This window comes from Anser cygnoides, chromosome 1, assembly GCF_040182565.1.
Source record: "Anser cygnoides isolate HZ-2024a breed goose chromosome 1, Taihu_goose_T2T_genome, whole genome shotgun sequence".
In the NCBI taxonomy this organism is placed as follows: Eukaryota; Metazoa; Chordata; class Aves; order Anseriformes; family Anatidae; genus Anser; species Anser cygnoides.
The window spans coordinates 154514281-154540610 of record NC_089873.1 but is presented as its reverse complement, the minus strand read 5'-3'; the positions used below and the strand labels follow the sequence as shown (position 1 = coordinate 154540610).

The following is a 26330-nucleotide window of genomic DNA, read 5'->3' as shown; positions in this document are numbered from 1 at the left end:
GATATAGTAGAGATGGATGTAAAGACCCTTTCAGGTACAACAGTCTAATGGAAAATCTCCTTGAAAACTCTAGTAACTTTAAGATGATCTTGTACATCATGGAGAACCTTTGTTCCCAGTCGTAGGAGATAATGCAGAAGATGTGGAGATATTCAAGGAAGCACAAAACCCCGCAGAACAAATAAGATCTTAACTCTTGCAAGTTTTAGAATATGCAGTCAGAAACCTTTCTATAAATGCTATATATCTGGCTGCTGCAGAGGTGACTCTAGTCTGGCAGAAAGAACAGCGTAGACAGAAAACTGCCCTGGCATGAAAAATATTCTACGCATTTTACTTTACCACGCTTCTCTTTTCCACCTTCTACCTTATCTGATCAGCATGTAAAAGTTGAGGATCTATGTGTTTTTACATGGTGTGCTATTTCTGTGGCCTCAAAATAAGCTGCAAATTGGAGTATTATTGAATAATGGCACTATATCAGAACAGGACAATATGACATACCAGAAGATGCAAATATGTGCTCCAATATGCAAGCACAGTCCTGCTTTTCATGCTGTCATAATATATTTCTTAAGGCAACACATATCACTTTCAGATTATTTGTAGCTAAAATTATACAAAAATCAGCAGTTGTCAAGGTCTATCTTCCAATAATCTAAATGTATTTTTAATATAAGCAATTCACTGAATTGTTTGAAAATACAAGCAATTCATGAATCTGTCATATTGTACCAGACCTTCCTGTCTTCTTTTGCTCAGCAAATTTTGATGAAAATAAAAATGTACTTAAAAAGAAGAGAACAGAATTCTAGTCAAAGAAACAAAGTAAAGTCAGTAAAACAGGAAGAAAGAGAATATACACTTAGGAAGTAAATGAATGGAAGTAATGATAGAAAGCTTATTGAAGAGAAATGAAAACCTGTAAGATATGACTTTTACAATTAACCAAACTTTAAAGGGAAAAGTTTCTGTCAGCAATTATATACTCTTTTCCCCTACATCCTAGATTTGATAGCCAAAGCCTTATTTCTGCTACAGGGCAAAAGAGTGTTGCATATGCTTTTTTCAGACAAGCTGCATTCTGTTAATTCCCATCCTGTAATAACAGTGTAAAGCAGTAGTATAGATATGCTACCACTAACAGACGCACTTTTCTCCTTCCATAAACTTCCAAGAGAACAGTCAATAAGAGAAACGGTGACTCTTCTGCCCTAAGAATCCATGAAATAATGGCTTCTTTGAAACTAAATGAACCTCCTCCTCCTCACCAGTTTATAAATTAGCTAGCGCAGATATGTCATTTTCTTTGCAAAAGATACAGAGGAAGTAAGCAGCCTTTCAGTGCCTGCAATCTGACTTAGAGAAATGGAGAGCTGCAGCTGCAACATAAAAGAAACCTAAAAATACTACTTAAATTGTTCATGACAACAATAATGCATAAGGATTGTTACCTTCCTCTCAGATTTTAAAACTCTTAGTAAGTCTATCATCACCTCAGCAGTAATTTTCTTAAAGCTGCATACTCTGAAATTCAAAACAGAACTGACATAAGATGAATACAAATTTAACTCTTTTTTTCTAAGCATTGCAACAATGTTCAATTCAGAAAATACAGTGAATCAAAAGAATTATTTTATAAAAAATGAAACAAAATAGGCCAAAGTAATTTTTGGTTTATTTCTAGTCTCTTCACCTAAGCTGTAGGGATGAAGAGGACCCTGTACTTTAACAAGATATAATTAATCACCTATCTGTCCTGTGTGGATTCGTATGCTTCCTAGCACCATAGTACTTTCAGAAATAAAGCCTACAGCTTCTTTTCCTTTCAAAATAAAAAATATTTTACATTTTCAAATTATCACTGATCTCTTAGCAGCAGCTTAGATATCTGAATTAGTTTAAATGCACAGTGGCAAATGCACTTAATGTCAGATGCAGGAAGAGGTAAAGACCCAACCTAACACTCCCACCACGCTACATTATGGATTAATATACCATATATATATATAAATGCGTTTTAAAAAGTATGTACACACATCTGTATATATGTATGTGTGTGTATAAACACACTTAGAGAGTAGGCCAAATTTCTAGCTGGTTGTTGAAGCTGTGCTCTGTTGGTGACATTATAATGGATGCTTTTCACATTCTTAATCTACATTTTCTAATTTTCTCTGAAATCTCAAGTTCCTTCAGAAACTGCACTACAACATTATATTTACATATTGTTTCTGAATCCTTTAGATATCACGAATCATAGAATAGTTTGGACTGGAAAGCACTTTAAAGATCATCTAATTCCACTCCCCTGCCATGGGCAGGGACACCTCCCACCAGACCAGGTTGCCCAAAGCCCCATCCAACCTGGTCTTGAGCACCTCCAGGGATGGGGCAGCCACAGCTTCTCTGAGCAACCTGTGCCTCACCACCCTTGTAGGAAAAAAAAATCTTCCTAATATCTAATCTACATCTACTACCCTATTTTAGTTTAAAACCACTACTACTTGTCCTATCACTCCACTCCATGACAAAGAGTCTCTCTCCTGCTTTCTTTTAGGTCCCCTTTAGGTACTGGAAAGGCCCTCTTTAGGTACTATTTTATGTATGTCAACAATGTTGATATTTCCTATTTTTGTATATTTTTATTTTGAAAATATGTTAACCACAAAAAGGAAAAAACAAACAAACAAACAAACAAAAAACCAACATAATAATAATGTCCTGCTTACTATGTAGCAGGACAGCTCCATCTCTAAGACTAAATCCATTTGTCATTATTCAAAAGCTGTACCATGTACAAGCAGTGGTACGTAAAATATTGATCATTCCTATGGCAACACATTAACTCTATTTTTGACTAGTAACTGATTATCACATGTGCTTCAACTTTCCTCCAAATTGCAGGGGTGATGAGTGAGTACATAAGGAATTTGGACCCCCCCTGCCCTGTGGTGAAGTGATGGTGAAAAAGCAGAAATAAAACCCAAATGTTTCAAAGGTTGTCTAATATGAGAACAGCAATAAATATGTCCCTCTGAATAACTTCTTTTCCAGTATAAAAATATGTGTGTGGAAGGATTTAGTTCCCCCTTCAGACATTTTGCTGCCAGAATTTCCAAACGGCATAAAAATGAGGTTCTTAGAAAGCAGATCCTTAAGGAACTTTTCTTTAGTGGGTTTTCTTTTTACTACTATTGAATTATGCTATTTGCATTTCCCAGACAAAGACTGGGAATCCCATCCTTCATGGAAAAGTTCCAAACTCAAGTAGAGTTACTTATCTTCTCATAGGTCTTATTATAGCTTTTTATCTTACTACAGCACTTATAGCATGAGTGTTTTGAAATTCTTTAATGAGCTAAATTTCAGTGCTTTTTCATAGCTCTTAGATGGTCGAGCTGTTTAAAACTTACAGAAGTACTTGGTCAGCATTAGAAGTACCAGAATACGTCAATTCTTTGAAAACTTCCCTTCCTAACCAAAAACTGCCAAATGTGTGCTTTGTGCAATTCTACCCAGAATTACTGAAAATCTTTTCCTGGGTTGTGCTGCTCATTTGTATCGATTATTGATTTCTCATTGCAATGCCTTGCCTAATAGAGTTTTAATCTTCTGGGTTACTGTGTGTACTTGTCTTAGGAACACAGAGTACTATATAGTTCGGATAGGCAATAGTTACCTCCCTTAAAATACTTTAGGTTCTGGTCTCTATCACCTTTATATAATGGCTTTTATGTGCCCAAATGAAGCAATAAAACTTCACACTGTGGGAGAAGTTTTCATGTCAGGAAATTGGTAATTGAATTAAATTCAGCACACAGTGGATGTATTTCAAAACACACATGCATCTGCTTCATACAAAAAGGTTTAGAACATTCAGAAGTAGTTACTCAGGTATGGGAGGGGAAAAATAGAGAACATACCCATAGCAGCATGCTACAGAAAATCTCATTTTTAGAAAATAATGTTTTTCTAAAATGAGTTACTTGGCTATATAAATAAATATAAAACATTTTGATGGAATTTCCACCTTTTGATTAGAACAGTTTTTCTTTGCATTTTCCTTGCATAATTTAATTACCACACTCTTCTCAAAAACTTGTGATTTACATATAAAAGCAGAGTTTACTTTGAAATAAATCAAATGCTCCATTAAAGAAGTGATCAGATGAATAATTAGAAGGAAAGAAGAATTTGCACTCAGACTCAAAACCTACTTTCTAATAAAGCAGCTTGCATTCAAACAAAATCTAACTCACAGAAGAGTCATTGGAGTATTTTCACCGAACTGGAATAGTGTGGGAAACTGCTGACTACTTATAGGCTCTGTCACCTTTAGTCAGGGGACAGCAGAGCTAATCAGAGATTTCGACTGCCATTAATTTGTAGGGCTAGAGGCAGTGACTGCCTATGTCCTTTCCTTTTTCTTAAAAGGAATCCGTTCTCCAAGTCCACCCACTACACCCGTTACTGAACGAAAGCTGTGAAAGCTGTCTTCCCTTCACTGAGGTAGACCTGGAGGTGTAGGTATGGAAAGGCAACTCGAACTAGTGTGGCCTGGATGAAATGCAACAGCATTTCAGAATGAAAATAGGTTGAATCTTAGGTCATGAAATTAAGGTTGGATTTGGACTGGACTAAATAGGAATCTGATGAGGCAGGCATCATAAGATATGGGAGACTGCAGCCCTCTGGTTATTTTGAAGTTCACCCTTACAAATTTAGTTGAATATCCACTCAAAATTAGTTTGGTAATTGAATGAGTCGTACAATAGCTCTTCAGTTTTGTAACGAAAGTGACCTGTAACGGTCATTTTCAATGTTGCTGTCTTCTATAATGTTTATTTTAAGAAATTTATTTAAAGAAAAGAGATAAAAGACAGTAAGATTGTCTCAAGTCTAATAATACAAATCATCATTAATCCAAATTTCAGTCCTCTTTGAAAATCATTCCACTACCCCCCCCGCCCAAAAAAAAAGTATTTCCCAAACCTGCACATCATTTCTATGCTTCTTACTGTTTTTCCCAAATAGGATTAAGAAGAGTTAAAAAGGTAGATACCATATGAAAAGAGATAAACACACCACACAGTGTCATAACTATGGTCATACTTATTGCAGAAAACCCAGCAGGTCTTTGAAAAGGCAAATCAACAGATGGATCAAATGCAGGTAAGTCTTGTTTCAAAGGCTGGGAGACCATTTTTAGGGGTGTAAAATTCCATTTTTTGGACTCTTTTCCCCATCACAACTTGTTGGAACTGTGTCTGCTTCTTCTAGTTTTCTGGGTAAAGCTTCTTCATGTCTGCTTAGCTGCAGGTAGGCCCTGTTTGTAACAATGTCAGTTTTACCTCGATAAGAGCTGCTTTGCTGAATGCTGCTAGAAATGGATGAGATTACAGTAAAATAAGTGGGATTGAGAAAGCAGTAAAGACACCCAAGGTAATGTGTGACTTTGGATGAAAATGATAAATTTTGTGGGCATGCCCTCAATACAGAAAAACACCATGGATAGGAAAATGTTGTTTAAGTAAGAAAGAAAATATGTTACTTCAGCTCTTATGATGCTCTTCTCCCTAAAACCAATCCTTCCAAAAATTATTCCCATATTTTCATTTCACAAATATTTACCTGGTGTGAGAGTATATGGGGTGGAAAGTAAAAAATCTGATCATCACTTCAAGTGAAGGACAGGAAAGCAGAACTGAAGCAAAGGAGAACAAAGCTTTTAGTACCATAGTGAGCTTGTTAAGAGTACTTGATGTACCTTGGTGGCAATGATAGGGGATTTGCCATTTGTGGACTGTGTAACTCATTCTAGGATAAGGATTTACATGAGTCTTACATCTACTTCTTGCTTTTCAACTGGTGAGTGCACTGTTCACCTAAACATGCAGAATGTTAAATCAAGGTGGGAATTGAAAGGAAAAGAAATTAAATAAAAGAGAAAGGCAGGTTAAAAGTTTGCCATCAGCACATACAGAGCTGTTTTAAAAAGTTTAATTAAAAAAATAATCTATAATTGTGAATTGATTTTGATATATACTAAATCAAAATGAAGCAGCTAATTAGTAAACTAAATCTCTTCTAGTTTGAATGGTAAGAGTTTCCATTGAAGTTAACTTCAAAGGGTTTCTTTAAAAATGTTAGCATCAAACATTTTTGGAGCAACAAAGGAATAGCCTTTGATAGGAAAACTCTGTTGTCCTATATTTGTAGCACATAATTCTTATTTGACAATTCTCAATGGAATTATAAGGTATCTCATAAGACTTGAGGAAAGAAGAAGTATGCTGTAATTAAATGATAAAACAAGCTAATAACATAAATCTGATAATATTGGTGCAAGTTCTGCAAATTTTTTGTTTTCTCATTTTAAAATTATGCAGTTGATTTTATTTTTCCAAGAAAGAAGATCTAGAGCTCTTTCTTAAAAGGTTATGTTAATATATATGATAAAATAATATTTTCATGTATACACTCATCCCTGAAAAACAGGAAAGTATAGAAATTCCAGCTATTTCATAAGCATGTAGTTTATATGATTTTGATTGTATCAGGTATTAAGAAAGCTATTTTGTCTTTACCAAAACCAATGGCCACTGAAATACATGCAAAATTGAAGAACTATTTGTAAGACATCATGAAACACACACTCCCAGTGTACTTTTATCCTCTACAAATTATTTAGAGGGAATTGCTGTCATTGTCATATTGTAGTATACTGAGTTAATATGCCCTTCTAAATACCTATGAATTACAACCTATACAGACATATATGTCTAATTTTCAGCTTTGGCAAACTATAGCTTTATTTTTAACAGTGAATAGGGGTGGAATCTCGAATCACCTTTAAATTACCTAGGCTTTGAGCTATCATCAACAGCCATCTTAAAATTATATGAATCACCTTCTGTAGATTTCTTTCTGCTAATGATAAGAGTGCGTAAGGTAATCAACTTTGATCAGCACATTTAATTGTCAGACTCGTCGGACAGGCAAAAAAAACTCCATTCCTTCTACATCTCTGTACAACCCTTGTATCAACACCTATGCATAAATATCTATCCTTGCCCCCAATTCCCACCCATATGACTTTTAAGTAATTTTTAAATTAATTTCCAGTTAATGTTGCTATTCTACAATTTCAAATAATGCTGTTATCCCACCCACAACCTTTTCTAAACCACAGTTAAATTCTGTTGTTCACTCTTTGCATAACAAAGCTTATTTTTTCTTAAACAGCCAGTAGGGTTAATCTTACTGGTTATATAGACATGATTAATAATGAATAGAAACAGTGTATACAGTGTAAATTGAATATTGATTTACAACGTGTGTTTTTTTTTTTTCTTTTTTCTTTTTAATTCAGTGACTAAGGAACCTAAGTGTCCATATTATCACAGACAATTTTCCAAATGATTTGTAAGAGTGACTACACTGTTTCATGTATACCCACCGGTATTACTGGCCTTTAATTTAAATGATGATGCAAGTTCCTAATGTTTTTAGCTTAAGACATTTGCATAATCACAATCCACAGAAAAGAGTTTGTAGCATTTACTATGTGTCCTGTACGTGCACTAAACTGTCTCATCATAAGCTCCTTACTGGTTTATGAAAACACAGCAGACTCACATCTGGAATAGTCTTAGAGATCAAGATTTTCAAATAGCCAGAGGATTTAGGCACATAAGTTCCTCTGAAGAAATTAAGTAAGTACAAAACAATTCTTGGAATTGCTAAAGTACAGAACATCATTAATTCCAAGAACTAGACAGTACTGTAGAAATGCGTTCAAGATTAAGCATATGCAGGAAAATGAATTTATTATAGCTACAGTAAATTTAAGGAACTTCCTTTTTTCATTATATTTATAGCTGGGAGAAATAAACAGCTAGTTTTTCCCATACCCCCCTAGAGCATGTCCCTTTTGCCTCATGGGTTTATGGCATTTTTATTTGTTTCAAGACTGTTTGATATCTAGATTTATTTCAATCAATTTCAACCAATTTTTAATGACTGCCAAAACAATACTGTATATTCAGAACATTAGAGATGAAATCCTTCTCCACTGCAACTGGTGGCACAGCTCTTGCTGCGTCTGACAGTGCCAGGGTTCTACTATTTCTCTTCTGCACTTCTCCCAAATGGAAAGAGAGAAAATTTGGAGGAACAGAGGGTGGAAAAAACTGCACTGGCCACACACCCTTTCCTCCTCAGTGGATGTTCTTCTCTGAGGGATAGGTTAGGAATAGGTAGAACAAGGTCTCTAAACACTGTCACTTGTCTCTACTTAGCATGGCAAAACACTGAGAATTCCCCACCAATTTCCTTTCAGAAACCCAGACCAAAAGCAGTGAATCATCCTCTTTTGCAGCTTGCTCAGTGAATAACAACCTGCCTCAGAACACTCAAATGAAAGACCTGCAAGCCAAAGTTGATGTCTTTGTACCTGGTTTTTAATTTTTCTTACCATAGAATAGTTTGCAGATAAAGCTGGTCTGGGGACAGAATTTTGAACAGAGAATGAAAGTTGTTTCTAATAAAAAATATTGTATATTATTCTTAGAATGTTTAGTTTGAAGCTAAACTGCTTTACTTCATTCTTTAAAATAATGTTCACTTGAGATAATCCAAGAGCTCTTTGTATTGTTCTGTATCAGTTTTCTCTTTAAAGAGTTTGTTGACTGACTCCAAGTCAGTATTGCTTTTGACATGGATCTACTCAGACCTTTTCCTTAGAGAAATCTGCCCTAAAAAGACCAAAAAGCTTTTAAGCAATAGTACCATCAACGAGAACAAAAGCTCTGTATTTTACTTGAAAGAAAAGTAGAAAGTTAACTCTTTAAAAAAGGAAAAAAACAAACAAACAACAAAAAAACACGAAACAACTTGATCAGAAATCATAGAAATCAAAAAGGCTCATACACAGCTCTGTCCTTGCCCCTATGTCCTTGTAGACAAATCATTGTTCCAGGCTTTGTTTTAGTTAACACAATGACATTCTCAATTGCAATAAACTGCTCAGCCTGCTCTATTCCCCAGGAACTTCCTTCTATCACCTCTCTGAGGATGCCTACTCACTGCCACCTCAAAGTCTCATGGCATAAGCTGCAAGATCCTAATTCTATAATGTAACTATACCTTGCCTGACATCATCCACATCCTTTGCAACCATCTCCATGTGAAGTGTGCTCTGTGGTATCCTTGAAAATGGATCAGTGCTCCCTTCTCTCAGGGGAATCCTTCTGACTTGGAGCACACAAATAAAACAAACATACCAGAAAAAAATACAACCTGCTATAAGGCATAGTGTAAACCAGTCTCCCACCCCCCATGTACCCATGTCTGCATGCTTAACTTTCCACAAACAATCCCAGTGGCATCAATAAGAGGACTGGGGCACAAAATCCTTAGACGTTTCAAAGGCTTTAACGAGATTCATACATATGCCTATGTTTGCTAAACTGAATTTTTGCTGAATAAACTACACATATTCAGGAGACAAAATAAGGACCTGTTTGCTTAATAGGTTTCGTTGAAAATTCATTCCTGTTAGAATTAAATTTGGGAACAACGGAACAGTACTAAATCTCCAAAGATATAAAGTTACAAAATGCTTGATTTAAGGTCACGTATGTCTGGTGTGTGCATGCTACAATGCAGTCTTTAATGACATGGTCACTAAAGCTCTGAACAAGGTTTCCAAACTTTTCAGTGAACTTGAAGGAGCTGTAGGATCCACCTCAGTAAACAAAAACCCCTGCAACATGTGGTGGAGTGAGGCAGAGAACGGCATAACCAGAAGGATGGCTTCAAACTAAGGCAGCCAAATACTTTCTTTGAGAAGTGTATTCAATGTCTGCATCTGCTGAAACTCTGTGATGCTAACCAGGCTGCCAGAAACTTTTTCTAGCCTGTCATTACTACAGTGTTCCTCATTTTAGAAGTATCTGACTCAATAGGGTGAAAATATGAATTGCTAGTGTGTTGCCTGCCATGTCCTGCCACGCTTTTTCAAAGTATAGATGAATATTGAGTTACAGGTGGCTGTGCAATATGGTTATGCCTTACCAGTGCCATAGCACCTTTCTTTCTCTCTCTCCCTCTCTTTAATTCAGTGCTACTGGAATTTCAATCTTTTGTTCAACAAAGTCATTTTAAAGAAATTGACCAACGTTCAGAAAAGTGGGAACTTTACTTAAAAGAGTTAATGTACAATTATAGGAAAAATGGCTTGGTTTGCGTAATGTATGGTTACTAAAATTTCCCTTTCAAACAAGCTTATCTTTGAGTGTGCTTAGTAGAATGATTACTGTTAGTGTGTGATGGAACAACAACAAGCAAACAGTGCTCAGATAACAGCTGTATTCTGATCTCAGCAAAATGCTTATACTGTGGGTAGGTATGGGTAAAGTCTACTTGATACCTAGCAGCAAACAAAATACTGTTTGATTTAATGGGAAAGGGTTAATCAATACAAAAAAGAGTACAGTATAGTAGTAACACAGAAGGTATTCTGGCTCCATGAAGCATACAACTCCTATACACACAGTGGAAAATAAAGACCTCCAGAACAAACAATTCAGATTGTCCTCCAGAAGTGAAGCATGGAACTGCTCATCCATAATGAAGTTGCTCAGTTGCTCTGTTATAGTTGTTTTCTTTATTTCTGCCCTGTTCAGAAACTCCTATGCATAAGGGTGTATGAAAATGAGTGAAGCATGTACAACTTTAAGACTTCTACTTGAGTGGCAGCAACTAAATGCATGAGGGAAAGTAGGTCTGAACAGTGAAGGTTTGTTTATCAGACTTGGTTAAGGACAGCCAGCATAGACCGAAGGCTATGGGAAGAAAGAGAGGAGAGATTAAGGATCGGTGCATGGATTTATTGGTGGTGGCTTCTAAGCTCTGTAGAACCAGAGAATCTTACTTTGGGCATGGGATGACATTGAGTGACTTAGGGTAAAAATAGTAAGACTTCTCTTACAAACAACTATGAGTAGTTAGTGGGAGGCAGTTTCTCAGCAGAAGAGAAATGGCTTAGAAGATACCAAAGAAAACTGAGAAGATATCCAAGATGATAGCTCTGAGCCAACAGAATAACAGACTGGATGGCAAAACTGTATGCAGATAAAGATAGCATGAAGGAGAGAATCGGGTGTACAGTCAGCTTTCACTAATTAGTGTTCTAGTTCCTCCTCTGAGTATCTAGGATCCTACAGAGGAAAGTGGAGGCTAGAAATAAAGGAGCACGGCACACATACTGCCAACTCTGCTATGTTAGCAGAGATTAGCAAGAGACAGATTCTGAAATCAAGCCTGCTAGTGTATATATCTGCTTTCCTGAGTCTAACTTTTCTGAAAAGTCTGTGCTAGAGTAAATGGTATGATTTGAACATGCTTTGAGCACAGTGCAATTAATAAAATGTCAACACATACGTTATAAATAACGGGTGGCATTAATAGCAAAATAATGTATTGCACTTAAGAGTATGAAGTCTCAGGCTTTATTCAATAATTCAAAGTGGAATTTCCTTAGGAAACTTATCATGACTACTAGGCAACCCTGATGAAAAAAATCCAACATAATTGAGTGCCGTTTTTTTGTGATTCATTTCTATCCTTCTCATCTTGTAAGAAAGTAAAAGAATTATCCACTGCATCAAACCTCTACCCCCTACCAATGAAGACTTATTTTCTAGCCTTTTGTCCAGCCTGGCCTGATAAGAACCATAGGAGGGCATTTCCCTATTACCACACAAACTTTTTCAGAGAGCCTACAACATTAATTGTTTACCATACATTTTCTGTTTCTTAACTACTCTTAGTCATACTTCCTTTGTACCATTTAATGTACAGTCTGCTTTACCCTAGAATAGTTTTATGTCCTCTCTACTCACTCCTTTTAAATACTCAGCATTAACAACCAGGCATTCTTGTTTTCCATGCCTATGAGTTGTGCTTTATCCTCCCCATGTTACGAAAGAATTTGTTAAAAAGCTTTCATCTGAGGAAAATTAATTCTCTCGTACCAGCTGGTACTTTTACTATATTAAATGGAAGAAAGCCAAGAAGCAATTGCAAAAACTAACCGCCATGACCAGCATGCTTAATTGTTATCTGGCTGCATGGCTCTGGTTCAGACCTCTTCAGTTAGCTCTCTTCATGAGCAACCATGGCTCCCTCCATTCTGTCCAATCTTCTAATGTCGCAGAAATCTGCAGCCTTGACCGACCCCTCTCACCCTGGTATCAAAGCTAACAGTACGCAGTGCACGATGTCAGCATCCGATCACAGAGTTACCACTCTGGTGAGCTGCAACATAACCCTCCTAACATCTTGGACAGTCAGAAATAAAAACGCATAGAGGAACACTTGTACCAGAAGGACAAAAGGATGCCACAGGGCTCAGAAAAGAACAAGGGCCAAGTACTGTGTACAGTGGACATGACTGCGCTGTTCTAGAGAAGCAAGCATGAATGGCACAGTCCAGATAGCCTCTGGGCTAGGTATCCATCCTTATTGTGACATCCTTATTGTGACATCTTTATTGCACTTCTATTGTGACAGTTCAGTTTTATAAATTTTCCAAAACCTCTGAGATGAGAACATAAACTATATATTTCTTTTTAATATGAAAGAATTAAAATAACAGACAATAAAAAAGACCTCAAACTGCAGAATACCCTGAACATCAAACTAAATCTCAGGCTAGAAGTCAAAGTACATCTATACCAAAGAATGGCTGCAAACACTTGCTGTCAGTTTACATACAGTAAACACCAAGCAAGTCAGCCTTCCTCCATATGCCACATTTCCATTGCCTCCTGGACCTCAAAGCCCCTCTTTTCAAAGATCTGTGGTAAGTGTAGGAGGGAAGGGGAATCCTAGGAAGGGAAAACAAATCTGTGAGGGAATCAGCTTGAAGATCCGAATTTACTGCACTAAAAGGCAGCTTTCTAGCTTGTAAAAATGCATAGGTCAGCTGAAGATGCTTCTCTCCAGCTGGTGAACTTCAAGATTCACAAAGCATAAAGGATATAAACTTTGACATGATATGACTGTGCAAATACTTCTCTATATAACAGCATTTATATCAATTAAATCACACATACAAAAACATGATTCTCAAAGCTCTAGGTACCTTTCACTGTTTTCAGTAGGATTTAATAGATGCAATATACATATGAAAATTCAGTAGGCATGCTTGCAGAAACAAGACTCAATTTTGCTTTAAATCTGCGTAGAAAAAAAAATATATGTAAAACCATAGACTCATAGACACATTTAGGTTGGAAAGGACCTTCAATATCATCAAGTCCAACCATCAACCTGACCTACCGAGTTACATCACTAAACCACACCCCTTAGTGCCACAAACTGGGGACCTTTCTCATGTTCAGAATGATTGATGATCTTGATGCGTTTTAAGCAACATCTTTAAAGAACCAATGTATTTGCACTACTGAGTGGTAATTAAGCTGTCCCCTCTCCAAAAAAAAACCACAAAAAACACCAAATAGACAGAACTGTATATTATAAAAGCCTGTTTGTGAGATAGAGCTTGAAATAGAAACATTTTCTTTTTTTTTTTTTTGTTTTTTTTTCCTGAGAAAAAGCTTTTCTGCTTTTGCACTATATAAATTTTACTAAGCTTCCAAGGACACACAAACTCTAAAAAACAGATTATTATGGAGTACTGGAGAAAATGGAGGTACAGACTGGCTTTACAGATTTATCCTAAAACTGCTGGCACACACAGAATAGGAAAGTAAACCCCCTCCACTTGGATGCAGTCTGTAGAGCAATGGACACCACCAGATTCAGATCCTCAGGTGCCCTCTGGCAATGTCCTTCTTCCTCCATTGGCTGTATGAGGACCCTATACCTCTATGATCATAACACAGCCACCTGCTAAGGGCTTAAGGACATGTGGGATGAATCAGGACCCTGCTGGCTCTCAGAGAATTTACAGTCAGTGATCAGAATACTAAGAATATGATCAGGCAAAAACTTTTTCTCATAAAAATACTTCTATGTGTTTTTGCGGTTAGATATGTTTAGGAAACCTTGAAGATATTTTTTCTCATATGAATATGAAATAGACACTTGGATATTTCAGGATTTACCGAGAGCTGTTTGTTTAGCTCGGATTCACCCGAATTACTCTTAGGAACTTCACTGAGGAGCTGAGAAGGCCACACAGTTCATGTACCCCCCCTGTGGAAATGAAGAAATACAGACGATACAAGAGGCAATTCAGCACCCCCAACATGTGCATAAAAAATTCACTTTCAGATTCATGATAGGAATCACGCTCTTCACTGACTACCGAGTAACCTAACAATAACAAAAAGATACTGCAAAGAGATCATTTTTAAAGTTTCAAAATTCTGTAAATAACCCAGATTTTAAATCTACCAATTTATAGAGCCGTAGTACCCAATGTTCTGTGCAGTCCTAGTGAAAACAGAACTTTCTTTGAGAAATACGGAAAATAATGGGGCAAAAACAACTCTTATGAAGAAAAAAAAAATCCCTGCTAGTTTTATTCTAAGACTCCGCAGTCTTCCACTTTGCTCAGATTTGTCATCCGAGTTACAGCTCTAAAGGAAGTCATGCTGCTGCTGCTGCTGCTTCCAACAATTTGATTGCTGTAATTGTGCAAAACACAAAAAAGCTACATGACAATTTAAATACCTGTTTTCAATTTGATGGGATTTGAAACACTGGACATATTTAACCCCAGAAATAATTTTTTCTAACGGAAACTCAGCTGAACTTTAATTTTAGTGGCATTACTGAATATTTTCTATAATCTACTGACACTGATGTGCCCCTCAAATTGTAAGTGCAAATTAGGAGTACAGGCTGTACTGAAGTCCATTGCTGAAAAGAACGCGAAAAAAAATGGTCCCCTCTGCCTCTTCAAATAACAGCAAAAACACCTGGGTTAAAAAAAAGAAGCATACAGCCAAAGTACTCTTTAAAAAATATTATAATTTGCATATCTTTAGCATGTGAGATTTCTTGCTAGTTAATTTGACCACGATGTTGAAAGGGCTGAATGTCACTACCTAAAGCCACTTCATGAGTGAACTGCAAATGTCTATGCAAAAGAGTCAAAATTAAAAAACAAAACAAACAAATAAAAACGATCCTTACATTGGAGCATAATTTTTTTCTGGGGCCCCATTTGAAAATCAGAGTTACAAAAAAGGTTCTACTTTCAGATTTTCCAAAAATAAGGGGAAGTTCAGAGATCTTGACCGATTATAAGTGTCAGCCAAGGCTTCCTTAAGTCTGACATACAAGATTTTTAAAACCTACTGCCTCAGAAAAATTCCAAATAAAATTTTAAATCTCCCAAGCAGATGCCAAGGGCCTCATGTGACCATGTCTTCTGCTACAGCAGGCCCTCCTCTAATAAAGAACCTGCCAAAGAAAACCATTATCCTTTCATAAGCTTAAATCATAGTTTAACTCCTATCTGTCTTGTATTTGTGATGGGATTCTGATACTCTAAGTCTGCAAGAAAATTACATGTCTAAGCTGAGGAATTCATGTTCATGAAATCTATTTGTTCAAATGCAGAACAGGGAAACCAGTAATGTGTTTTCCTTCTTTCTGTTTATTTTCTGCAGTTAGATTGCTATGAACTGTGGCTAGTGATTTACTTCAATTGTAATGAACAAGAACAGACAGGTGAAGTAAATGGAAAACTCAGGAGAAGAAACTAAGAACAAAGAAGAACTATGTCTCTAAGTCATTGTTAATGTGTTTAATTATAATGGTTACTAGGGAAAAGAAGGCAGGCAGGCAGGGAAGAAAAAAAGAAATAGAAAAGAAAGAGAAGACAGGCAGGGAAGGAAGGAAGGGAAGAAGGGTTGGAAGGAAGGAAGGAAGGAAGAAAGGAAGGTCAGAAGGAAGGAAGGAAGGAAGGGAGGAAAGAAGGAAGGGAGGAAGGAAGGGAGGGAGGAAGGGAGGAAGGGAGGAAGGGAGGAAGGGAGGAAGGGAGGAAGGAAGGGAGGAAGGGGGAGGAAGGGAGGAAGGAAGGGAGGAAGGGAGGAAGGAAGGGAGGAAGGAAGGGAGGGGGGAAGGAAGGAAGGGAGGAAGGAAGGGAGGAAGGAAGGAAGGAAGGAAGGAAGGAAGGAAGGAAGGAAGGAAGGAAGGAAGGAAGGAAGGAAGGAAGGAAGATTGGTTTTATGCTTTTCCAGGTGGAAATACGCATGCAGTTCTATACCCGTTGAAATGACTTTTCCTTTAAATGCATGTAGACAATAGCAGAGAAGTAGAAGCACTGACAAAATTACTATAAGAAGTTAATAGCCATTAAAGTAATTAATGTTTGTTAGTGCCAGAAGGTCACCTATGGGAGATTTTACACTTTTCTCCCAAGTAACAGACTGGCCCCCAAATACACCAACTTATTTCTTTTAACCATTTCCTGATATCCAGCATCTAGTTCACTTTCTTTGTAAGTTTCCCCATCACTGCTAATTCAATTTATATACGCACGTATGAAATAAACTACCCACCATCCACACCTGGTTGTTTATAGTCCTCAGACACTCGTCTGCCCTCATCTTGATACTGACTGTGTATTACAATATCTTGTGATCCTGTCATTGTTAAGTTCTGTAATTCCAAATACTTCATTTTATAGAAAAAAGTAGCATCAATCTCAAAGTTATAAGCAATAATGTTTGTACTAAAACTTCACTATTTCTGAGTAATCTCAGGAAAACCAAATTTCTCAATTGTAATCAACTGAAATGCTATATAGTTACTTTATGTAGCTTATTCCTGCAAGATGTTCTGGATGCTGAAATGATAAATGGGTTCAAAAAAAGGCTGGGCAAATTCATAACTGACAAATCCATCAATGGATACTAAATATAATGGCCTAAATTTAACATCCACTCCAGGAAGTCCCTAAATGAATGATTGCCGAAGTCCAAGACAGAGAATGAGGGCATAAATGGCTATCCAGAAGCTCAGAGAAGGATGATCTATATATGCCTATTTCTGGTAATAGCCAGTTTTGAAGATAAGACAAATGCATTGTTTGTCTGCTAGTTTTATGAGCATTTGAATACCTACATTATGAGGCTTACTGTTTTTCAGGTTCTTTTCAGTTAAAAATGGCAAACTTAACCATGCAACAAATGTATTTGGGTAAAATATGTTTGATCCCCCAGTATTGTGGGATTTTCTTTAAAGATGTTGCTAAAAAAGGGGACCCTCAATCTTTTTGAATATGTGAAAGGTCCCTGTTTTGTAGCACTAAGGGACAAGGTTTAGTGAGGAGACTCAGCAGGTCAGGCTGATGGTTGGATTTGATGATCTTGAAGGTCATTTCCAACCTAAATGACACTATGATTCTATGAATTCATATTAGAAAAGGATAGTGGTTCTCAACAGCATAGCAGTTCATTTACATTATAGTTTGCTTGTCCAGTCCTTCCTCCAGTTAAATGGACTGTCTGAATTTCAGCTGTCTGAATTCATAACATCTTTTAGTAACAGAAACTAGGTAATGCAAGTTTACATTCCTAGATGAGACAGTGAACTGTGGTATAAACCAGGATAAAACTCACTGTCTCTCTAGTTGCCATTGCTACTGTGATTACACTGAAAAAAGAGGGAGCAGGCAGCAGAGGATGGCCACAGCTTTAGCTTCTTCATGTGTCATGTCATAAAGCTGAAACTGAGCACACACTGAACACCATCCAGTTTTGTGAATTCTCAACCAGAGTCTGAGAGTTAGCCAGATGATGGAATTTCTACCCCTCTGCTCCACAGTTTCATAATTTCTTCCCACACCCTATGAACAAATGGAGAATACTGGGAGTCTCTTTTTTACATAAAGCCCAGGATTTACTATCTTCTTATATGCAACTGAAGGTAGGATGGTACTGTGGGGCTGGACTTTATTTGTGCATGTTCTTTTGCTGCCAAAATCTTTAGTTTCCCCACAGTCTTACATTCCATCTCATTTTTTTCCCTGTTTTACCTCACCAAAACATCAATGGCTTGCTTTTACATTACACTTTGCATGTTCTGCTCCTGAGTCTCCTCTGCAAAACTAATATGGTTGTTTTTCACTGCTGTTTCAGTGCCAAGCACATCACCAAACTATTGAAGCTTCTGTTAATTGATGCATTCTCTGGCTTTTCTAAGCAAGAATAGGACATAGAAAAAGGTAGATTATTTCTTTTTTAATGAAGAGTCTCAGCAGTTTAGGATTTGGAATCAATTAAATCAGCATCTGAATAAGTTAATGAACTCATTCAAATCAAAAGTTCATTTTAGCCAACTGAAGGAGAACATTTTTCTTTCACTCTAAGACAGGACTTCAGTTAATTGAAGGAAAGACATTTATGTATGTATTTCATGAGTAAGAAGAGAATAGGACTGAGTAGGCATACCTTTTGCTGGATCCCAAAGTTACAGTAAAGGGCAGATTAGTACATAAATAGACTACCATGCTTTCCTGGTTCACCAATAACTACGTCGCATAAAAGAGAAGAGGAGAAAACCCATTTGTGCTCTTCTTGTTACTCCAGCAGTGAAAATTCCTAAATACTGTTTTGTCTCACTTTTCTCTCACATTCAATATATCCATTATGAAACTGCTAAAACACTCAGTTCCTGCTTTTCTAATCATGTCTTCTCCACCCTCCATATGTTTTCTGTCTTTCTATATCACTTTTGATTTCTTTGTCCTCCCCTTCAAGGTTCTCTAAACTTCTGTAATATATACAACCATTCTGACAATAACACACAGCATGAAGGACTAACTTTTTTGAGGGAAAAAGACATGATTAAATTTCTGACATTAATCATATGTTCAAGAGCACTGTAATCATAATAATGTCTCTTGCTTGTTCAGATCATAGCTTTGTGACCTTCTACTTCTTCCCTAGACAGTGCATATGATTGAAAGTGAATATGCTATCTTTAATTTGTGAAAGATTTTACTATCATAATACAAGTTCACACACAGTTTGTGAGTAGATGACCATTTCCATTCATGCTTACACATTGCACACAGTGCTCCCTGGCGTTTTCTAAATGGCATTCCATTTCCAGCTGTGTCTGTCATTTCTGCTGGACAAAATACCCCAAAAAATTAGCATGAACATGGAATTATTGTCCGTCTCATTGTTCTCCACAGGAACCACATTTCCAGACTTTCTCTGTTCATTACAAACCCATGTACTGAGAAGACAGAAGATGTCATTTATTGGTACTACAGTACCAACCAGTTTCATGGAACAACACGTGAGTTGAAACTTCCCAGTTCAGCTTTAAATCAGTATACATATACAAGTCTCTGGGGACTTAGAAGAGAAGGAAGGAGTAATAAAAACATCAAGAACCTCTAAAATAAGCAGGAAAAAAATAATAAAATAATAAAAAAAAATGTGCCTTTAACAGGCGATTAGAGGGATAAATACATCTCCAAAGATTTTTAGAGGAATTTTTTGGAACCTGGTACTCAGTTTTTTTTTGTTTGTGAACTGAGAGCTTCCTTCCTACCGTGCTTGTAGGAGTAAATCATGGTAGGCAGGAAGTTCTAACACACTGCAATGTGTTAAAGTAATATCAACAACGGCAAAATAATGTGGCAATGTGGGAGCCTCAGCATACATTCATGCCAAATGGTTTGTGTTGAAATGGAAATCACAAAGATTATTTTTCAGTGACAAAAGAAAATCAATATTTAAAATCAATGCCAGTCATGGGGAGCAGTGAGAACAAGCAACAAAAGACCACAAAGCACCTTTGGGAACACTTGAAAGAAAAATGCAATAAATAAAAAAAAATATACTGAAATAAAAGCCTTTTTGCCCCACATTAGGCTAGATTTGCAAATCAAAATCAGGAACATTACTGTTACTGACTTCTCATGTTTCTACTTCCAGGCAGTTCTAAAAAACTACAGAAAACTTAGCAGATATGTGTCTGAGTTAAATAAGGGTCTTCTAAAATACAAGATTAATACCCATCCTTTTTGCCCATCTCTCATGGTTTAGTCTTACCACTTTTAACTGCTACGCTCCTGTATACAAGTGCACATTCCAGATCTATACATACATGCTGGTTCTGTTCTGTCTGTATGCCATTCAACCACCAGAGAGGAAGACGGACTCTCTCAAAAGTTGCCTGAAATCCCCTTTTTGCAGATCAGTGGCGATAGAAGTGTAAAGACGGATGATTACATTTTACCTAATTGGGCAATTTGGTTCAATAATGACACGTTTGAGTGAGATGAAGCAAGTTACAATAGCTCTGCATGGTCTTTCTGTCTGAATTATTACTAGCTTAAGAATAGCACCAGACCTGTGTTGGTCTACATGCCATTGTAATGTTACACCTAAGACAGCAAGGCCTGCTAGGCTGAAACACCTGAACTGGTCTTTGGGAGTAAGCAAGGCTGTTCAAAACTAAAACTACTAAAACCTGACAGATCCAACTAGTGCACATTAAATGACTTGTAAAAGCTGTATTAGAAAGGTTTTATGATACTTAAAGCACACACATCACATCATTCTTTCCCCCATCACTCACAGCTTTAGAGAGCTGGCTCTATCTGTTTACCTACCTAGATGGCACATCCCTTCTTATTGAAGTGCCTCTCAAATAGTCAGTATGTTTAAACACCACAATAGCCAAACTTGGGACGGATACACTTTACCACTTCAACGAATGTGAAGCAACGCAAAGACACCTACTAAGTAGTTTTCTCAAGGTCTACAGGAAATTTGTGCCTGGCCAATAAACTGAACCCAGATCTCCAGAGTCCCGCTCCATTTCCTGAGCTGCTAGGGTACTTCCTCTCCCAATGCACAATACAGTTTGTTGAAGAAGTAAATTCTAAATTACTGAATACATCGAATAAGTGGAGTTTCTCCAAAGCACAGACCAACATCCATATTGAAAGAGAACTTTTAATAGCATACCCTTATACATTCTGGGCAGTAATACTTAAAGAGCCCAGAGAGGAATTAATAAAATCAAGCTTACTAAGAAATTTAATTAAAATGATACGGAACTATAGAGTCTTGAATACCTTTTTCTGGGAATTCCATCCTTCACAGGATATTGGATGACTATATACTTAACTAATGAAGATCAGAAAAATTCATATGAATTGAATGTAAGCCAAAGGCAGGACTTATATTCTCCAATCTGATTAACTCTTTCCCAGATTCAGATTCATATATCATGTTCCCCTTAAGGAGCAAAAGCCACCCAAACCCATAAAAAATAATAACCACATCTCTCAGAAAGGACTTCATGTACCCAGTAAGGACTTCAGAACACCTCCAAAATACTGCAAAGACTTTAAATACATGGATTTTTTAGAAAGCCTATTTTCATTTTACTTTTGGACCGATAGAACTAAAACAATAACACATAGTAAGATGCATAAAGGCATGTATGTTTATCTAGACTTTGAGATTTTGCTTTCTTTGCTCTGTATTTTTGTCTTTGTTTCATTAAAATAAAGCCTTTGGGTGGTACTATCCTAATAAAATAGTATTTTAATGCATCATTTTCCTTTGAATGTCACTCACATCCAGCAAGGTCTTAGATTACTGGCAAGCCTTCAGATATTGACAAAGGGAAGAAGGATGAGAACTGTGAGCTGAGTTGCAAGAATACCATTACAGCACCCACTGATGCAGCAGGTTTATATTTCCTGGAACGCACTTTACCATGTGTTCACATGATACCCCAAAGGGGTGAAAATGCAATACAATGGGCAAAGGCAGACCAGGTAAGTCAGAATGCTATTCTAACATTCATCATCAAACATTTGTTTGCCCAGAGAAGGTGTGGATACCCCATCCTTGGAGGTGCTCAAGTCCAGGCTGGATGGGGCTTTGAGCAACCTGGTCTGGTGGGAGGTGTCCCTGCCCATGGCAGGGGGATTGGAAATGTGTGATCTTTAAGGTCCCTTCCAACCCAAACCATTCTATGCTTCTGTGATTCTACCTGGAAGAGTTTTCACTGTGAGTTCAGCTACATTTTATCTACATGCGTGAGACTGTTACTTGAGAATACCATAAATGATATTTGTGTTGCTTTCAAAAACAAGAATTAAACTTGAGAAAAGGAGTCATCAGTTAAAACATATGCTATAATTAAATATATGCCAGTAGTTTGACAAAACAGAGAAATTTGAGAATGAACAGCTTGTGGAGTGAATGAAACATACTTGCGAGCTTACCATTCAGCAGAGTACATGCTGCCAACATGTACATGTATTTTAGTTTACATGTTAAACCAAACATAACCAAAACTGCCATCAACCATCAAGCTATCAGGTTGCTACAGTAGGTTTGGTTTTCTACTCTGAAGCAAGTTTGTTTCATTCAGAAGTGTCATTATTTAACATGCAAATAAAAATTTGAGCTACTGTACAATGTGCTGTAATAAAAAGAGATATATAAAAAATATTACCTATATTAGCCTAAAATTATTTAAAAAATGAGGACACATTTTTACAAATTCATCCATATCCAAGTGATAATATTAGATCTCAAAGTCTGAAACACTGTATGGCGTACTACCTACATGCATCTTCCCCTACTTCAGTAAGCCTACTTTCAAGATGGAGCAAGAGGGATGAAGGAATTCTGTTTTTAGTATGATCAGTCAAGCTTCTTGTTCTATGTTACTGTATTTTGTAATTACTAAACAAGCATTTCTGTTGAGAATAACCTGGGAGTGAACTTGGTTTGCACCTAAAGTTTGATAGGTAAAGGAGGATTACTTATGTTACTTTAAATTAAAAAAAAAATAAAAAAAATATAAAATCTTTCTCTTATGAGGACACAACGCTCTGAGTACACAGCATTTATAAGGAACACATTTTTCTAATCTTCTCACTTTGGGTGTGGTACATCTTTTTTTTGCTGATCTGTGGTTTTGAAGAACAAGCCTACACTGCTGAAAGCAATAGATTTAAAACAATTTATGACTATAAATATTGTAGTTACTATTTCTCACCACAGTCTCCTCATGCCAACATTTGAGTGGTGCTGGTTACACAAGTGATTTATTAAAAAGCGATGTCATACCTGTAGACATGCAGGAGCTCTGCCCTGGGGTTTATTCACATCAACAGCCACAAGCTGCCAACCTCCAGCAGCATCTTCATGAAACATCTTGAAAAGGAAAACAGTTGTCAGAAATGTTGTACTGATAAATACTATTGAATTCTAATATATTCCCCTTAAGGACATTTTGATCATAGTTAATTTAAAATAAAAGGGGAACAGCTTTTTTTTTTTTTTTTCCTGCAGAATAAAAGCCACATACTCTTTTCCCAACATAAATAGATTCTGAATTTTACTCAGATAACATCAAACACAATGTCTCTGTTAGTCCTAACATAGAAACTAATTCAATTCAATTCTGATTAGTATCATTAGATGGTGGTACTCATTCAGAATAAATGTCTTACTTAGTAAACTTATCCTAAGGAAACACAAACACATTGTGACCTAAAGGTAAGTTTCATGGTGCATTTGCAAACAAGAGACAACCCTCGTCTTTTTTACTGGCAAAATTATTTTCCTCCAAGGATCAGACTTTGCTTTTCTTGCACTGATGCACATCAAGAGTAGCTGTGCAGTTCTTCTGTACTGTTATCCAAAGCTCTTAATTGCTGTAAATATTTGAATGATATGCCAGCTCTAAATGATGTAAATGGAAAAAAATCTCGTAAACACAGTGGTACTCAAATTTTACCAATTCTGTTGTTTGGTGGGTTTTGTTTGTTTGTTTGTTTTTCTTTCTTTTTTTTTCTTCTTTTTTTTTCCTTTCAGAAATTAGGACATAAAATATGTAGACTGCTGGTCTTAAGGAACGGTGAGAAATTATGTCTGGAAGTGATTAACACTGTCCTTGAAGGTGTCCTTGAAAGAAAATGAACAGCTCTACCATTTTTAATTGTCACCTATGAGTCTGCGTGTACTATGTAATGAAGCGTGGAGAAGTTCCCACCCCACTCCCACCTTTTTCTTGACACACAACACCAAAAAAGTTACTGCTGGAACACAGCTACCGCAGCAAGGTTGAATCTTAAAAATCTTTCAGAGAGATGTGCTCATTAAACTGAGGGCAATGTCATACATATGTGGTGGTGATGCTGCTAAGTCCTTATTTAGCATCTCTGCACCAGGAAGAGTTGCCTACTCAGATCAGCACTGAGTTATTCCTCTTTGTACCATGCTTTAATGTGTAGTGCTGGAGGGGTTTCCAAGAACCTTTTTTCTACCCTTCTCTAGAGCCCCCTTCTTTGACTCTCAGACCTTTTCCATAGGACTAAGTTTTGGGACCAGATCAATGATTTATGAAGCAGGAAAATTAAACAAGATACTGTTGCTCTTTGTCAAGGTTATCTCATGCACAAAATAATCAAGGTTTTTAACTTGTGTCTGGTGCTTTGAACAAGAAATCCTGTGAGAAATTTTCTGCCCTTCTTAATACAGAAAAAGATAAATCTTTTTTGTAGTTCAGTAGGCTGGACTCCTTTTATGTCTCTTTAAGCGAGTGACTCAAGAAGCAAAGTAATCATTTACTTGTCTCCAGCACACATACCATTTTTATTTTGCATGATTCTATTTATATTCAATATGATCATATTGTTCAGCATAATGACATTACTATGGGAATTTCTCTTATTCTCGGAATTCTTTAGCATTGGCTGCTTCTTGAATTTCCCTATACAGACCTCTCTGTTCCAGCTCCTCACTCAGAGTATGTAAGTTAAGCCTATATGATTGAGGTATTTGTCCCATGATATAAACATTACATTCCTCAGGCAAAGTATGTATCATGTGGAAAAGTCCTTTTTTTTGTTAGGCATTAAGTTGGTATCACCAAGTCTGCTTTGACTAAGCAATATATATGAGTAGAAATGATTGCCACAAAGTCTATTTGAGGCCAAAATGTAGCAGCAAGTAGGAAAGGGAAGATTTACACAAGGTTTACAAGAATATCCAAAGGTATATCAGAAAATATTTAATAAATAATTTTGAAGGCAGTTAAATCCTCTGGCTTAAGAAAACAAATAATCTCTAGCTACAGTGGTTAGAACGGTTTTCCTCATTTGTATATCACCTATCTAGCTTCCTAAGGGCTTTTTGCAGGTAGTTTGTACTGGTCCCTCATAGATGGCAAACTGCACTAGCCTGGAAAGGCCTGACCATTTGTACACTCAGGATACCTGATATTATTTTTAGAATAATAAGTGAGAGAGTTAATATCTCAACCAGTTAGCCCTTTTTTTTTTTTCTTTCATTTTGGGTCTTTCACAGTACACAACCCAAGCTTCCTGTCATAGATTCTTCCTACCCATTAGCTTATAACTAAGCTCTCACTTTCTGTGGCAACCTCAAATCTCAGCACTGCTCTTTCATTGCCTTAGCACCTCATTCCTCCTTGGTCTCAACATACTCTTTTCAGTTCCAGGACTCACTTCCCCAGACACTTCAGCTACACTCTGACTCTCTCCCAGATACAGTTTGTGATTTCAGTTCTTCTTCTTCAGCACAGAAAGTGATATTCACTAGCAACCCTAATTCCAAACCCTCCAATGACATGAGAAAAAAAAAAAAAAACCTTTATCTTAATTAAAACAAAATAGAAACTCTTCCGTAACATACCCAGATACCCAGAGAACCACTTTACAGTCTTTACCATTCTTTTTTAAAGAAAGCCTAGTAGGGCAATATCTCGCAGACCATAATTCTATATGAAAATACATATATCAACTTTAAAATATATGTGGTAACATGTAAAGTGAAATAAAACTGAACCTAGTGGGATGAAACAATAATTCATGGGAATTTCTGGCTTATTATTAATTCCTAAACTAAAACCAATCAAGTTCCCAAAGAAACTCAGTATTTGGGTGCTTCACCTGGGTGGTGGCAGTTGAAGTGGTACTGCTTCTGGATCCCCACATCTGCTGAAACTGCACTCTAATTTCTGCAAATGTTTCAATGATGACTGCGATGAAAACATTCTATAAAAAGGAAAAGAAAGAATGGCTGACATAAAGCTCAGCAAGCAGAAAAGAGAATAAAATCATTCAGATCTGCCTTTCAGATAGTTTTAAAAGAAGAAATTTTTCAGTACCTTCACAAGCCAGGCCAGAAAGAAAATTAAGGTGATGAAATAGAAATATGAACGCCATCGGGGAAAGCTGTCGATTGCTCGATACATAAGGAACACCCAGCCTTCCTGAGAAGCAGCTTCATAAACAGTAAATATGCTTGTGCCTAAGGAAAAATGAA

General features: G+C 36.8%; 1 protein-coding gene across 9 annotated transcripts in view; it reads right to left on the bottom strand.

The window, feature by feature from the left end:
- The window catches only part of NALCN (sodium leak channel, non-selective), a 236279-nt gene that overhangs the window by 120875 nt on the left and 89074 nt on the right, over positions 1-26330 (bottom strand). For all 9 annotated transcript variants that reach the window (XM_048072668.2, XM_048072666.2, XM_048072665.2 and 6 more), the window contains 3 exons: positions 26173-26315; positions 25955-26059; positions 23106-23192 (listed from right to left, as the gene is read on the bottom strand). In XM_048072668.2, the coding sequence (XP_047928625.1) occupies positions 23106-23192; positions 25955-26059; positions 26173-26315 (335 nt within the window). The remainder of the gene's footprint in view (positions 1-23105; positions 23193-25954; positions 26060-26172; positions 26316-26330) is intronic.